Raw genomic sequence first — 18138 nt, forward strand, 5'->3', positions numbered from 1 at the left:
GGTCTCCATTTCCCCTTCACTCCTCACATTAAAAATCGGCCTTGTGCCTAATTTGCTCTGTGGGAGAGCAAATAAATACCCCTTTCTCGGTCTTTTGGCCAAGATCAAAGTGTAGTATCTGTTCTTTCTTCATGCTGTACTTATTGTGATATAAAGTGGGAGATCACTTTTCTGTATTAATTTAATGTAAAATGATCACCCACTTTACAACCAGTCAGTCTCAGAGCCATTCAATCATTTTCCAGATTATTCAAGTTGTGTTTGAAGGATTCCAGTTATTTTTTAAGCATTCAAGTCATTCTTAAGGTCATTCAATTCATCCTTAAAATTCATTAAAGGCATTCTAAGTCATTTACTTTTTATTTATTTAAGTCATTTCAGCCCATTTTTCGGTCATGTTGATTTATCTTTAAGGATTTCATGTCAATCCCACATTCAAGCATTCAGTCATTACACGAGAGCACGCGACTAATGGCTATCGGCCTTGTTTAAAATAATTGCCTCTTTTTCTTTTTAGTAAAGAAATAAGAATAATCTTTCAAAAAAGAGATTATATATATATATGTATGTGTGTGTGTGTGTGTGTGTGTGTGTGTGTGTGTGTGTGTGTGTGTGTGACTTGGGTGCTATCAGTTAGAATCAAAAATCAAAACATACACCTCTCTACCAGGCTCACAGTCTTGTGTTGAATGAAAATATAAAATTTAAATGATTAAATCAACGAACAATTGCAAAAGTAAAATGTGAAAATAGAAGAATAAACTTCTAATTCTCTCAGGCGCACCTAAAGTTAAGTATCACTTTCATTTATGACAAAGAAAATGAACTAACAAATCGGAAAGAAAAATTACAATCATGATAATAAAGAAAAAAAGAAAAAGAAAAAAGTCGATAAACTATAAAACTGAACTGAGCCGCAATAAAATATAGTTTTCACATACCAGAAAATGAAATCAATATGCGAGTCTACTTGACCTAATTCTATCGCTTTTCTTTTTTTTATAATTTGCAACAATAATCTTGATTTTTATAATATTTTTCACCGCAAAACTAAGCAATTTGGCACTTCAAACATAAATGGCTGCTATTTGGTGTGTCAAACAGGAACTTTAGGGAGTTGATCAGTAAGATGCCTGGTCACATTTCATTTAAACGTCTGCAGGTCAGTGAACTCAGGGAATCAAGAAACAGAGACGGAATTCCAAAATCTAGCAGTTCGAGAGAGAAAAAAATTAGAGTAGAAGGCTTTCCGGCATCTAGGAAGCTCAACCTTAACAGTGAAAGGGTGGGATTTTGCTGCTTGTGAGGTTAGTCGGGAGTATGTACGCCGGGTGGACACAAGTGCTGTGAGTTCATCATAACACATTCTATTAAAATACTTGTAAAACAGCCACAGCGATGCAGCCTTGCGGCGATGGGACAGGGGTAAGAGCTTAATTGATAGTGCGGGTCTGTAAGATTTGAGACTCTTTTTAGGACACTGTCTAAAAGGAAAATACAGGGTGGCAGATGCGCCAGATGTAATGTGGTGGAATTATGGTTCCGTAAATATAAAAGGATATCCTCTTGAGTGAGTACTGTAATAACGAGTTTCATTCTTTCGAAGTAAACGTTTGTGCAATCTAAAGTTAAAATTACATAAATAAACGCTCACTGTATTGCCTATATAAATAACTGTTGTAATATCAGTGGTTCTGTATAACATTAAGGGGGTGGATATATGATGTGTGTATTATATATATATATATATATATATATATATATATATATATATATATATATATGAATATATATACTAGCTGTACCCTGCCACGCGTTGCTGTGGCTCAAATTGGCGGATGGAAAAAGTTCCAAAATGAGAAAAAGCATGTTTCTTATAGGTTTAAATTTCCATTTTGCATGGGTACACAGTTTTTGTTGTTCCATTTTCTTAGCTGATATAGAGATTTTCCGGTTTGGTGACTCTTGAATATGTAACATAAATTATCCATGTGAAAAAACAGTCAGTGTGTAACTGTAAGGCCCACAATTGTAAAGATTGTTCCCTGTGCTTTGTTGATGGTTATTGCAAATGACAATAAAATTGGAAAGTTCAATTTCCTAAAGTGTAATGATGTATCCGGTGGAATCATAAGAATGCATGGAATGAAGATATATTCATCTGTGAAAGGTCCTGTTAAGATTGTTGTTTCTATGATATTGTTTGTTAATTTTTTTTTTACTGCAAGTTATGTGCCATTGCAAAGCTTGGATTGGTTTATATTTCACAACATGATAATTAGTACACCAAATTTCAGTTACAATACATGCGGTGGCATCCCTGGCAAATATAACTGTTGGATAATTAACCACTTTATCTGCTTTCACAACAGTGTCGATGGATTTGTATTTGACTACCTCACTTGGAATTTTATATTTAATTATAGCGTTAAGTTCATGGGCATCTTTGTATTGACCTGCAAGAATAGCTCATTCACTCAGTCAAATGGAATTCTTATAATTTGAATATCTGCAAAAACCTTTTAAATTAACTATTCTTTTGATGAAATAAAATTACAGAAATTACAGAGGTTAAAAGTCAAAGAATTTTGCCCTTAACTCTGATCAGCTGGCACTTTTTCGTACCCAATTTCCCACAAGTGATGCAAACGTTTTTGTGCGGATCGAACAGTCTGCAACTGTACATGCATATTTTGAGTTAAGTTTAATGTCTTCACATGGAACAAAAAAGTAGAGTATTTGAGGCAAGCATTTATTTCATCTGCTGGTGTTGATTGAAGAATAACAGGTAACATTTGTCTGAAATCTCCTGCAAGCAATATTACTGCATTCCCAAATGGTCTGAAATTGCCACGCAAATCTTGCAAGGATCGACCAAGAGCCTCAAGTGATTTTTTGCGTACCATTGTGCATTCATCCTAAACAATAAGTTTGCACTTTTGCAATATTTTTCCCCATATTGGATGTTTTGGAGATGTCGAACATGAGATTTTTGAAAAATTGAATGTTTTAAAGTAGAATAAATAATTCTTCTACTTGGCAGCAAGGTCGCAGGTATTCCTCATGCAGCAAGGGCTAAGGCTATGTCATTTTGTTACCAAATGGTTGCCAAAATCAATTTAATTAGAAAGGTTTTACCAGTTACTTCTGGTGCTGTTCAAGGTAGCAGTAATTTCCAAATAACTTCTATTCTCACAGTCAGTAAATTAGGTGACTAAAATAGGATTTATCCATGTTTTGACAATGCCTTATTCACTGTAATTAATTTAGGATACTAAAATAGGATGAGGGATTAGAGATGGACAGATAGAGAGGAAGATATATAGATAGAAAAGAGACAGTGAGAGGAAAATAGAGAAAGAGAAGGAGATAGAGAGATAAAGGGATTGATAGATAAACAGAGAGAGAGGGAGAGTTAGAAACAGAGAGGGATGAAACAGAGGAAAGGAGAGAGATAGAGGGAGTTAGAGAGAGAAAGGGGCTCAAAGAGAGATGGAGAGGGTGATATAGAGAGAAAGATAGATTGAGAGAGGGAAAGGGAGAGATGGATAGAGAGAGATATTGAGAGAGGGGGGAGAAACAGAAGGTGAACTACACTTCACCGTTTTTTTCCTCGTTCAGTAGAGAAGAAATCTTTCGAGACTGAGGCAATTTTAATGTTTTGTTATTATCCAGAGTACCCCTTTTTTTTGGGGGGGGGGTGATTTTCCTCGCATTAGAAACCGACCGGGTTATCTGTACTTTTACTTAACAAATTAATAAAAAAAAAAACATATTGTAAAATTTGAATTTAGCAGGAAAATACTATTTTAAAAAAATAGCACGGTAACATAAGTGCATAAGCGCCACTTTAGGTACTCCCTGGGCGTTGAGTTCCATGGCGACCAGCATAATTATTTAATGGTCGCTCCTTTAGCCCCCCCCAGTCAAGGCTAATGCATGCGCACGTAATATTTTTTATTTACTGACGTTGGCTTAGTAACTAAACGATTTATTGATAATTTCGTAACTCTTAAACGCATGCCGGAAGATTTAAATTGGTTCACTATTGTTGTAATGAAAAAAAAAGTTTCATTCAACACAAAACCAAAAACACATATTAATGATAAATGATTTATTATTCTATTCATTGAAATTTACTAATTTTTAAATAAAAAAGTAAAAAAAAAAAACAAGTTAATAAAAAATAGCTGCTTATGTGCGCATAAACAACTTGTTTTTTTTTTAGATTAGGTCCACGTTATAATGACCCCCCCAACCTCCTCATCTCAAGAACAGCTTCCGGAATAAACACCACTTTTGGAGAGGGGGGGGGCTATTTGCAAAATTTAACTGATATTTGTTGTCAGCATACCCACCCGAAAATACTATTAAAAAAAAGGAGGGGTTCAGTGCCCGTGGCAGAGAAGTAGATTTATTTATCAATAAAAGTTGCGGAGAAGTAAATTTATTTATCAATAAAAGTCGTCATTTAAAAAAGAAAATTGTGGCGGTGGACCTAAATGTTTTGTTTTCGCACTATTCAACAATTTGTTCATCCGCGCATGTAAATTAAAAAATATTTGTAAAAGTGAGAAGTTATCAGTAAATGATTTAGTTTTTTTTTTTTTAATTTATTTATTTATTTTTATTTTTTTACATTAGGTCCACCTCCACAAATGTTAAGAACGGCTTTCAGAATAAACACCCCCAACCTCTCCATGTTAACAACGGATTTCGGAATAAACACCATTGGGGGGGATATTTAAAAAAAAGTCGATAAAAGTCGTCATTTAAAAAGAAATTTAAAATCAAATGTTTGTAAAAGTGAGAAATTATTAATAAATGTTTAGTAACATTTTTCGGTGCTAATGCAGAGAGTGACCCGTGCTATGTTTTAAATCGTGTTTTTTTTAATCAATTGCAAGGTACAAAACACCCTCCCCTCCCCATGTTAAGAATGGCTTTTTAAATAATAACGTTATTATTTCAGCATGGATCACTCTCTGCATGACGAGTATCCATTTTTCTTTTAATATTCATAAAAAGTAAAACTTTTTTCAAAATAAATAAATAAATGTTTGTAAATGTGACAAATAATCGTTTAGTTACGGCAACGTCAGTAAATAAAATATGTTACGTGCGGGGCGACTATTATTTTTTCTACTGGTCGCCATAGAACTCAACGCCCAGTGATTACCAAAATGTAATTTTTTTTGTCATAAATGAATTTCAAGTAATTTTTGCAATAAATAATAGATAGCAACTTCGTTAATTTTACGACTTGCCCCAGCATATTATAAACACCCTAACTTCCCCATGTTAAGAACGGCTTTCGAGGTTTATGGAAGGGCGTTTTTTTTGGGGGGGTTAACATGGGGGGGTTAGGGTGTTTATAATACGTTGAGGCATGTCGTAAAAATGAAACAGTTTAGAAAAAGTTAAAACAAACTTTATGTAAACAATGCCGTGAAAATAAACTAAACAATTAAAACGTAATGTTTCATGAGTGAAAAGCCTTAACATGACTAAAATTAAAAAAATTGGTAAGTACATAAATGAATTTAAATTTTTAAAATATGGGATTATTATTATTTGTGTGTGTGTGTGTGTGTGTGTGCGTGTGTGTGTGTGTGTGTGTGCTTATGCAGAGAGTGATCCGCGCTATTTTTTTTAAATCGTTTTCCACGTTTAATTAAAGTTTTATATGTTTTTATTCAATTGTAAGGTTAAAGTACAGAATAGGTACAAAACACCCTCCCTTCTCCATGTTAAGAATGGCTTTTTAAATAATAACATTATTATTTCAGCACGGATCACTCTCTGCATGAGTAAGTTTTTTTTTGTTTTTTTTTACTTATCGAGTTAACAGAAAATGAAATCTTTCGTCAATTCGTGGCTGTGAAATGAATCGAACCGGAAGTTCAGTTTTACAACAGAACAGATTCGCAGTAACGGTTAAAAAATATATTTATTTTATTTAATATTTTAATAATTCGCGAGGTAAATTTATTTCAATAACATAAAATATACCTCGACTCTAAAGATGGGTTGTCTGAAAATTTCAAATAAATTGGTAACGTAGAAATAGGGTTTTATTATTTTAGAACAAACCAACATTTACATTTATATATATATATATATATATATATATATATTTATATATATGAATATATACATATATATATATATGAATATATATATATGAATATATATATGAATATATATATATGAATATATATATATGAATATATATAAATATGAATATATACATATGAATATATATATATATATATATATATGAATATATACATATATATGAATATATATATATTCATATATATATATATATATATATTCATATATGATGAAAATAATGGAAATAGTATTCCGACAAAATAGAGAAAATAAAAAGGAACAAACCGTAGTATGTGTTCATCAACGTTTCGTCTTTATTTCGAGACTTCCTCTGGATGAATGAGATTAAGAAACAAAAAATACCAGTACAAAATATTTGAAAATGTTTCACGTGTTAAAGAGAAGGAAATTTTAGTGACGTCATATAGTCGTTAATGTAATTTTAAAACTATGAAACGCAGTTAATATTCTTATTGGAAAAAAGATATATCTGTTGAAATTCAAGTATAGGTTTGTAAAACAAATGAAATGAGTGTTTTTTATGTAATTTATTGATTGAGATTATGTGTTAATTATTACATGGGGTGTTTGAATGGTATGAGAAAGTTAACCTGTGTCTACAGTTAAATAATGTTCTTTTAATAAAAGTTTACTCATTAATGGCGCTATGTTATAGAAACCTCCACGTTGTTTAATAGTGCTTGAAAATGCGATAAGCGCAGATTCAAGAAGTCTCCGGCGCGGTTTATTTGAAGTAGACACAGGTTAACGTTCTCACACCATTCAAACACCTCATGTAATAATTAACACATAATCTCAATCAATAAACTACATAAAAAACACTCTTTTCATTTCTGTTACAAACCTATATTTGAATTTCAACAGATGTATCTTTTTTCCAATAAGAATATTAACTGCGTTTCATAGTTTTAAAATTACATTAACGACTATATGACGTCACTAAAATTTCCTTCTCTTTAACAGCGCTAGCCCTCACCCCTCCTTTTTGAATTTCCAACGTCTTTTTCCGTTTCTCTGAAATAGAACTGCGTCACACTGTGCACGTGAAACATTTTCAAATATTTTGTACTGGTATTTTTTGTTTCTTAATCTCATTCATCCAGAGGAAGTCTCGAAATAAAGACGAAACGTTGATGAACACATAATACGGTTTGTTACTTTTTATTTTCTCTATTTTGTCGGAAGACTATTTCCATTATTTTCATCATATATATATATATATATATGTATATGAATATATATATATGAATATATATATATGAATATATATATATATGAATATATATATATGAATATATATATATATGAATATATATATATGAATATATATATATGAATATATATATATTTATATATGAATATATATATATATGAATATATATATATGTATGAATATATATATATGTATGAATATATATATATGAATATATATATGTGAATATATATATATATATATGAATATATATATATATGAATATATATATATGAATATATGATGATGGATATATATATATATATATATATATGGATATATATATATATATGAATATATATATATATGAATATATATTTATATATATTCATATATATATATATGAATATATATATGAATATATATATATATGAATATATATATGAATATATATACATATATGAATATATATATATGAATATATATATATGAATATTTATATATATGAATATATATATATGAATATATATATAGATATATATGAATATATATATACATGAATATATATATATAAACATGAATATATATATATATATGTATATATATATATATATATATATATATATATATATATATATGTCTGCTTGGTTAGATTGTATGAGTGTATATGCGTTTGTATATACGTGTCAGGTCATGTCATATGCTACTCGTACCATGTAACCCAGTACTACCTGCTTCATGGTCGGGTCACCGGCTACTAAACTGGTTCCCCCACCAGACTTGTTTGGTTAGGAGGGTGGCTAGTCTCCCTGAAGAATTAAAAACAAGACCTTTCAAAGGGCAAATGAACCCTTTTTCGGGGTCAACGGCCAACTAGCACCGTGTGTGTTTGAGTGTATGTATGTATGTGTGTGTTGGGGTGGAGAGGGCTCGCGTAAGCCGTGGTGAAGGCAACCTTTTTAGGATAAGCAAATCTCTGATTTAAAAAACCATAAAGCGGGGGATCAGTACCAGCATTAAGCTGGTATGCAGTTTAACTTGTTGCTGACCATCTTGCTCTTTCTTTTTGCTGGATCTCAACATTTTGAACCGAGAGAGAGACTTAGCTGTTGTAGAAAGCTAAGATTCTGTAATATCATCTGTGTATATTTGTCTATTAAAATGGTACTGTGGCGATGGAAGTCATTTTTGAGCTCGTCAACTTTAAGTGTCTGAGGGAGTAGCATCCGTCTGACAAGCGTTGCAATCATCAATCATCCTATACGTGTCACAGTCATCTATATGACGTGTGTATATACTTGTGTTCGTTTGTGACCGTCTACCGTTCTGATGGCCTAATCTAGAGTTCATTGTGTGTATGCACATTTGATTACAGTTTATAACGGGACAATAATACGTTTACAAAATAAAGGACAAATAATACTTATTTAGAGTTTCAGCATCTGGCCAATCGGGAACATATTTGGCCTATCTTTGGTCTTGTTTGATGGAAGCTGGAATAGAAATTCTCCTCCCCCCCCAAACGACATAGCGTCGGGTTTTATTTTCGACCACTATTTATTCCCGCGTGTTTTCCCCTTTTTAAAAAGTTTCAACGCTGATTCTGTCTATCACCGTTTCTAACCCCTTTCTACTCGGAGCCATCATGATCTGAAAACCTTGTCTGCTCCTCTCTTGACTCCGAATCAGTTTGCTCAACTCATACGTACCTTTCATGCTCTCTCTGAAGATCTACGTCATCTTACGTGACCTCTACGCCAGACTACGTCAAACCTATTTTCAAATTATTGTTTGTGTTCTAACATACCCTTCTATTAAAACATTTAAACATAACTAATTTTATCTGTAAATATTTATTTCGCTATGATAAAATTCTGACATTCTAATTTTACAAATATTAATAATGATCATAATAATCGTCGACCAGCACACTTTTTGGCATTGCCCGGCCAATATCTAACCAAGCTGCATACAACTAACAAGGAAACACCGCTTGCAAATTTAATTAACATTTTCGCAAGATGGACGCCATTTGCAAAATGCAGTTAAGTTGAAAAGCTACTGGGCATTCATGTATCTTTGAAAGTATGTTTAGGACGAATATAAAATATTATGTATTCTTTTTAATTGTTAATAACACAACAATGCTATATAGCCCATATTTATTATTAGTAGTGTAATTTGTAAAGTTGCCGGCCATGTTAACGTAAATTTACTTTAGAAAAATAGTCCGATCAAAATTAAATAAGCTGCTCGGACTATTTTTTTAAGCAAACATGAACGGAATATGTATTCTTGGTGGCAATATACTATGGTCAGTCATTAGTAGTAGTAGTGACTACTAATAATGACTGACCATAGTATATTGGCGGAAGTTACGGTTGTTTGGTGATAAACGGCACGGATTGACGACTAGGGTGTTCCAAGTTCGAATTCAATTCGTTGCATAAAATAACTTTCAATTGGGATGCTAGCAACTAAATGCGGTTCATCCCACGAGTACTCGACATATTTTTTTAGAAATAATTCTTATTAAGAAAACATCAGGGAAATTAATGCCAGTAATAGAATCATCTGGTTCATATTATATGAATGAATAGTTTATTTTTGCATGTAAAATGAAATATCCTGCTCGGACAATGAAAGTGAATCACATATTATTCTTATTAATAGCATGGGCTACTACTACAATTACAAAAACAAACATCTGAAACAGAAATTTATCGGCGAAAACCAACTTTAACAACTAAATATACAAAACAATTAGGTTTCTTTTTCTAACTATTTATTTTCAAACTGTGTCTGGCAACTCGAAGATCAAGTCAAACGAACCTTACCTGTGTTCCATGATTTTTATTCTCGACTTAATTGTTCTTCACTCAAGAGTAGGCGATTTGAAATGAAACTAAATCGAATTAACTTCCTCTGTCTTCCACGCATTTTTATTCTCGACTGATTGTTTTCTCTCCAATAATAGGGGATTTTGAACGAAGATCAAATTGAATAAACCTTCTCTGTCTTCTATCATATATATTCTTGACTTAAGTCTTCTGAAAGTATAAATTAGGAGCTTTTATTTCAGGACAGCATCACACAGGATTACCCACAGAGTAATCACTCTAATTACCAGAATAGGAATGCAATTTATGAACTTTCATGCTTCTGTAACGATTGTGACTACTTGTTTTTTTTTTTTGCATCTATAACAAAAGGTTGAAATACAAAATAAAGATGTGTAAATAACTAGGTCAGATAGTGAGCTTTCTACTAACGAGTCACCGTTAATCAAGACCAAAAGTCAACTCGAAGACACGGGTTAATGTTTTGTGTCGGGTAGATTGGTGAAAATAACAGTTTGAGGATTGCAGATATTGGTTGGATCTGAGTAGAATTTAATTACCTAAACGGTCGGCTCAGCAAGAATTTGTTAACATTAAACTTGAAAACAACATTTGGGAAGCAGTCTCGTGGTATTGCGCTCCATAAGAAGACATTTTTTGGAAGGAAATTCTGCTCATGGAAGCTCAGTTTAGCCCTAAAAGAAGAAAAGACATTTTTACAAGGATTTTAGCTAGATGATTTAATATGTGAATGTTTTATGGAAATCTCCAAAGACAAGGCACGAAGACACTTAATATAAAGCGTTAAAAACACTACTGTACGCTTGAAAAGTAAGCAATGATAAGTATTAAATAGACAGATTTCGACATAGAAGGCATTAATTTTTCCTTCTCTGTCAGAAATTGCTTGTGGACTGTGACGACTAAAAGATAAAATAAGGGAAACGAGAATTACAAGCCTCTCGAGGGTCAATTTTCTAACCTGCTATACAAATGCAGCCAGAGATTGGAGTTTAGTTGAGCAGCTAACATGAAAATAACGATAGAGTATAGGAAGACTAGCTACGTCTCTCACAGCAAACATGAAAATAACGATAGAGTATAGGAAGACTAGCTACGTCTCTCACAGCAAACATGAAAATAACGATAGAGTATAGGAAGACTAGCTACGTCTCTCACAGCAAACATGAAAATAACGATAGAGTATAGGAAGACTAGCTACGTCTCTCACAGCAAACATGAAAATAACGATAGAGTATAGGAAGACTAGCTACGTCTCTCACAGCAAACATGAAAATAACGATAGAGTATAGGAAGACTAGCTACGTCTCTCACAGCAAGTTCGGTATAATGTTAATGTACTTACCGTCTTGATCATTGATAAATAAATGGTTGAGCCCTTCACAAGTTTTCGCTCCTAACAAACCAGATTTAGACGACAAAGTATCGAAGGAATCAAACGTATGCAGGAATTCTTCTGTCGGCACACTTGCGATGTCCCGCAATTCTTCCTGGTCGACATATGAACCAATGCCGACGACAAAAATCTTAACCCCAGATTTCTTCAGCATTTTCGCTTCCAAAGTAGTTCGTCGGTAATCCCGAGATCGCCCGTCCGTGAAAACGACGATGATACGGTCCGCTTCCGGTCGGGTTGACCGGCCGTTGAAGACCTTCGTCCTCAGTCGATGGAGTGCGTGACCCGTCCGCGTGCCACCGCTGAGATACTTTATCGTACTGAGTCGTCGAAGCACCTCTGATTTGTCATTGCTATCGCCGAATGTAAGCAAGTTCAGGTATTCATGACTGAACGTCGAGATGCCAACACGGGTAAGGGTGGCACTGATGTCGAACCGGCGGATAATGCTCTCAACGACATTGATTTCCTTCTTGAAGTCATGTTTTCGGATACTCGACGATGAATCCAACAGGAAAAAGACGTCAGCAACTTTGTTGTGGCAGACTGAATATATGATATAGAAAATAGAGAAATGGCATCCATTAAAAATGAGTTATATATGTATGTATGTATGTATGTATGTATGTATTATTATTATTATTATTATTATTATTATTATTATTATTATAATTATTATTATACCAGAGTATGAATGCGATAAACGCTAAAATACTACTGAGCAAGAGACAATCTTCTTCATACGGATCCACATCGATTTTCAGCATTTATTTCAACAGTGCTCAATACGTGAGTAGAGCCAGGTAGTAAGTTATGAAAATATATTCATGGCAATCAAGACACCCAGAAGTTCCAATGTTGTATCCCTGGAGGTAATCGTGAGATCAAAAGTGCATTTTAGCCTGGCACGAAGAGTAAACGAGTCTGCCTTTGTGTAGCTTAATTGCCATAAGTATATTTTATACCTTACTATATAATATAACTAAGAAGTTCTTGCGTAGCTTAATTGACTTAAATATATTTAGCTACGGTCAACGAACCTAGACATAACACAAAACCGCGTCCTGTATTGAAATTTAAATTTGTGAGTTTCAAAAACTATGAAGTAACGCTATAGTTGTCATTATCCCCGGATCCATTGTAACCTAAACTGGTAGTACCGGCCAGAGTATCGTCCATGGAGGCCATTATGTCATCTATAGCGGAGAAATTCCTATTTGGAGTGTTACTTGTAATTATTGGATGAGTATTCTATCAACTATGTAATTATACTTTACTGTCCACTGTGAAAGAAAGATGCATCTGACACAAACCTACGAGGGCCGCTCCAAAAGTAAAGTCCTTTATTTCTTTTTAACTCACATTTTGAAGAACTACGAAGACGTGAGTGATGCCATTAAAACGTGCAAGCTTTATGCTCCAGAATTTATTTTTCTACATAGTCACTACCATTCTTAATGCACTTTTGCCAATGAATTCAGTGACGCATCTCTGCCTCTGACGCATAGGCGTTGCTTTCTTAGCGTCTCACACCGTCAATATCTGCAATAGAGAGAGGAAACTTACAGTTAATGAATGCATAAGTTCAGCCATCATAAAAATTCAATTTGCAATTCCCTCTGATCCATTCGGGCGAAATTAAAAATAGGAGGCATTACTTTTGGAACGCCCCTCGTATATCCTGTATTAAAAGCACAATTGTGACAGCTGTAAAGGAGTATGGGTTCACCTTTAGTTGGAATAAATCCTATGTACATTCTTATCATAATTGTCAGTGTCTTATCTAAGGTACTTCCGGTGGTGATGTTGAAATTTGGAAGCTTCAAAGGGTGCGGATTCACCCGTTAGTTACCAGTATTCCCAGGTTCATTCTGACTCGGAGTTGAAGTACCTACTAGGCTCCTATGAACTAAATAAAATCTGTTGTTTACGGACCTTTTTTTTTTTTTTTTTTTTTTTTTTACTCATGTTCACCCCTTACAAAGCATATCGCCACTTGGACGTAAGGGGCTAGTATTTGGGGCCATGCCTAGGAAAGATTAACAAGATATTTTTTAATGTCACATCGAAACTTCTGCATATCAGTACAGCCAAGGAAGCAGGCAGCAGGAAGGGAATTCCAAAGTCTAGCTGTTCGAGGAGAGAAACTATTAGAATAGAAAGCTTTCTGGCATTTAGGGACAACAACAGTGAAAGGGTGAGATCTTATTGCTAAGCAGGGTTGTCGGGGATATGTATATCGAGGGGATACAAGTGAAACCAGTTCATCAGAACATATTCCATTAAAATATTTGTAAAACAGGCACAGCGATGCAACATTGCGGCGATGAGACAGGGGCTGGGGCTTAGTTGATAAAGCTATTTATCAACTAAGGAATAGTACTATTTATTTAATTATTTATTTAAATTCTACCAAAAAGCATTCATATACAAAACATGCATTTATGATACGAATAAAGCTTCAAAGATGTAAAACACTTAAAGCATTAAAACTTTTATCAAAATAAGTATAATCGACATTAAATAAATAAAAACTGTTGTTATGCCGCAAGTTAAATAGACTCTAATATTTGCATATTACTTACAAATTTTTTTAAAACAAATTAATCATCAAACATTTTGTATACATGACATGATTGTGGTTTACGAATAAAATTAATATGTAACGTTACACGCGCTTACACACGCGTTAACATGGACACAACGCCGCAAGGAAACCAAGATAAGGAATAACTCGACTCGTTTTATTTTGTTGAGACAAGGCATTTATTTCTAGGTACTTTCCAGCCTTGTCTCTTGTTCAAACCTGTCGCTCTCGGTCCACGTGTATAACACGTCTATTTCTGTATCATCTCTAACGTGATCATCTGTCTACGCACACGTTCTTCTTTTATAATCCTTTTTATTTTCTTCCTCGCCGCGACGTCACCTCGCACACGGCTTGGTTCTTTGAATACGTTGGCTGTTGCTGTTACTGCTGCTGTTGTTGCTGCTGCTATACGCGCGTCCGTGCCTTGTTACAGATAGGGTTTTTGGATGACGTCATACTAGCCAACTAACAGATTTTCTTTCTGGCTTCTACATATTATGTTTCTGTATTTTTGAAATGAGGATTCATTATTCGTATTACTTTAAATCTTCCGTCTACTGTTCTCATCTTGAGTGCTATTTTCACAACGTTTCGGTTAATAAAACCCCCGAGCCTTTCTAGGTATATCTGTAAAAGTCGGATGTCTGCACGGAATTTCGAACGGAGCTCTTTATTTAATCTCTGAGGATAGCATACTATCATTCTCTTAGCTTGGTAGACTTGATAGAAGACTTGTAGAAGTCCTTGCAAGGGCCCGTGGCATCGTGGTAAAATTCAGCTATAAGTTACACACTTCTGGAGGTTTAAGGTTCAATCCTAGAGGGTGAACGACACTCAAAATACAATTAAAAAAAATACTTCTACCCAGTCATGGCTGACGGAATAACAGCATACTACTCACGTAGATTAAACAAAATAATCTCTTTAAAATTCCGTGCAGATTTCCGAGTTTGACTGAAAGATTCCATAGTTCGACAAGATACACCTGCAGAAGGCCGGATGTTACATCGATCGAAACTTTGTGCAAATAATACTGCAGATGACGAGAACAGTAGCCCGAAGAATCCAAATAACACGAATTCTTCTAGATACTCGTAGAATTTTTACTTGTTTAAACGTATATATTTTATAGCATTAGCTCCGCTTATTTAAATCTATTTCGATATTTTATGCTTTGGACTAGGATAGTAATCAGTAGAGATGGAGGCATATTATATGTTATTTAGCCGATACTAATTATACATGTCTGCTTTTTCTAAATAAATGTTTCTATGCTCGAAAAGGTTAGGACGTATAAAAGTCTTGACATTTATGATTCAGGGGAATAGCTGGATTGCTGAAGTGTTCGTTGAATTTGGCTGCAGATGTTACGGTTTGTGTATTTTGGGTGGTTTGTGTGAATATTTCAGTTGACAGACAAAATTGAATCATGGACACTGGAATACGTTTTGGTTAGGTTGGTGTATGAATGGCACATAAAGAGATAAAATTGTAGTAGTAGCATTATTATTAGTAGTAGAAGGAGAAGGAGAAGGAGTATAAGTATGAGTAGGAATAGAGGAGAATATGAGAAATAAGAACAACAGCAGTAAAAAAAAATAAAACATGAGGGGCGGGAGGAGAAGAAATGAGGAAGATGTAGAAGAAGACGGGGGAGAAGGATAAGAAGAATTATAAAACGAAAAAGAAGGAGTAGTAGAGTAGTGGAATAAATTATAACAGAAGAAGAAGAAGAAGAAGAAGAAGAAGAAGAAACAGGAGACGGAGAAGGAAGTGGAGAAGAAGAAGTAAACTAAGTAGCAGAAGAAATCACATTAATAGTAAAAGAGAAGCAAGAGAAGTAGAAGAAATAGCAGCAGCAGCAGCAGTAGTAGTAGTAGTAGTAGTAGTAGTAGTAGTAGTAGTAGTAGAAGAACCATAACAACAACTGACTTATAATGTAGAACTGAGTATAATATGGTCGTCTTCAAGTCTAATGCAAACAAGTTTTTGATGAGCCGTTCCCCTTAAGTAATTCATATTACCAAATTTACATTACTAACGATTACTATGATATTGTCTTATTGACTACTATATAGTCGTTAACTCTTATCCTCGAGTGGCCTCTGGGCCCTGATAAGTGGTGACTCCTATGTAAAAAAAATAAAAAGAATAAGAAATAGGAAAACACGAATAATAAAATGAATGAGAACAAAAAAGAGAAAAAACAAATAGCAAAAGCATTGTAAAATATGAGAAGATTATATATATATATATATATATATATATATATATATATATATATATATATATATATATATATTATATTTCACAGGAATCATCACTTATCAAGGCCCGGAGGCCACTCGGGGATAAGGGTTAATGGGTATACATTAGTCAATGTGATTATAGCGTAGTAAACATAAGTAGTGTGGATTTTGTAAATTGGATTACTTAGGGGGATGGTTCATCAAAAACTTGTTTACGTTGAACTTGAAGACAATCAGATTGTAGTCAGCTGGAAAGCAGGCCAACGGAAGAGAGTTCCACAGGCGTGCAGTTCTAAGAAAGAAGCTTTGTTCAGGGAATCTGAGTTTAGGTTTAGGCACAGATAAAGAGTGTGGGAAATTATTGATAGTGGTTTTGGCTAGTGAGTGTTTTTCGTGAAAGTTTGGTAAGAGGGGGGGACCATAAATTGAAGCTCAGCTGAGCACTTGCCACGTAAATAACCATAAAGCAGAGACCGGTTCGCAACGTCTCTTCTGTGGGAAAGAGGTTAATACTAGTATCGTTATTACAACAACAACATCAATAGTAATAATAATAATAATAATAATAAGAAGAAGAAGAAGAAGAAGAAAAAAAGAAGAACAACAACAACAAAAAGTAATGTAACGTTACCCAATACATTGTCTACTTTGCGACTGAGCATACAAAGAATAGAAAATCATTCCAACTCGCCTTTTTTTCTGATATACAACGATATTTATTCCCTTATTCTCCTGCCACACGTGACTTCTCGTTACAGCTGTCACGTCTCTCACGTGACTGTTTTTTTAGAAAGTGCTCTCGAACATCCAAGTCTCTAACGTGATCCTCCTTTCTAACGTGCTCTCTGTCTCTTTTCTATGGCTTTTTTCTAACAATGACGTCATTTGCGTACGCGCGTGCGCATTCTGTTACAGGAAAACATTAAACGATATTATAAAAAAAAAATGCGAACGCGTAGGAAAATGAAGAAGAGAAAACGAAACAAAAAAGCCATGAAAAATAGGATACTCTATTACTGCTACTGCTAGTGATACTACTAATATAACAATTAATGTTATTATTATTATTATTATTATTATTATTATTATTATTATTATTATTATTATTATTATTATTATAATAGTGTAAAAGACTGTGTTAGAACCGAGATGTCGTTGAAAGAGCATGTGATTAGAAGTGGGAAGTGGATGCTTAAGGTTGTGGCCAATGAATTGGAGGTATGTGAGACAAAGGCTGATTATGTGAAACGTATGGATAGAGAAAGGGCAGAGGAACTGGCTAGGAAGAAAATGCATGGGATGTTCTTCCAGGATATAGCAGAAGTGGCTGATGAAAGATCATGGCAATGGCTTAGAGCTGGATATCTGGCTAAGAGTACTAAGGCAGCACAAGAGCAGGCATTAGGAACACGATTGTTCAAATAAGTGGTTCTAGGAGAGGAAATTTCTGCAGAATGCCGGATTTGTGGTAAGACCTCAGTATCAATTGCGCACCTTGTAGCGGACTGGCCCAGAGAGAGTACCGCAAAAGACACGATCGCATGGGACTCCGGATATATTGAGAGGTGTGTAAGAGAGTTGGGGTGAAGTGTGCTGGAAATTGGTTTGAGGAGGTGCCTGATGAAGTGAGAACAAGTGAGGATGGTAAGGTAGAGGTATGGTGAGACAAAAGTGTCATAACGACCAAGCAATTGGAACATAATCGTCCGGAT

At 34.1% G+C, this 18138-nt stretch overlaps 1 protein-coding gene and 1 pseudogene across 1 annotated transcript in view; one reads left to right on the forward strand and one right to left on the reverse strand.

Moving 5' to 3' along the window:
* The window catches only part of LOC145259932 (matrilin-1-like), a 185512-nt gene that overhangs the window by 4383 nt on the left and 162991 nt on the right, over positions 1-18138 (reverse strand). Inside the window, exon 6 of the mRNA XM_080117893.1 lies at positions 11537-12133. Coding sequence (XP_079974019.1) covers positions 11537-12133 — 597 coding nt within the window. The remainder of the gene's footprint in view (positions 1-11536; positions 12134-18138) is intronic.
* Positions 78-204, forward strand: LOC145260055 (U2 spliceosomal RNA; annotated as a pseudogene).

Source organism: Euprymna scolopes, chromosome 35 (genome assembly GCF_053919585.1).
Source record: "Euprymna scolopes isolate OS-2025 chromosome 35, ASM5391958v1, whole genome shotgun sequence".
Taxonomy (NCBI): domain Eukaryota; kingdom Metazoa; phylum Mollusca; class Cephalopoda; order Sepiida; family Sepiolidae; genus Euprymna; species Euprymna scolopes.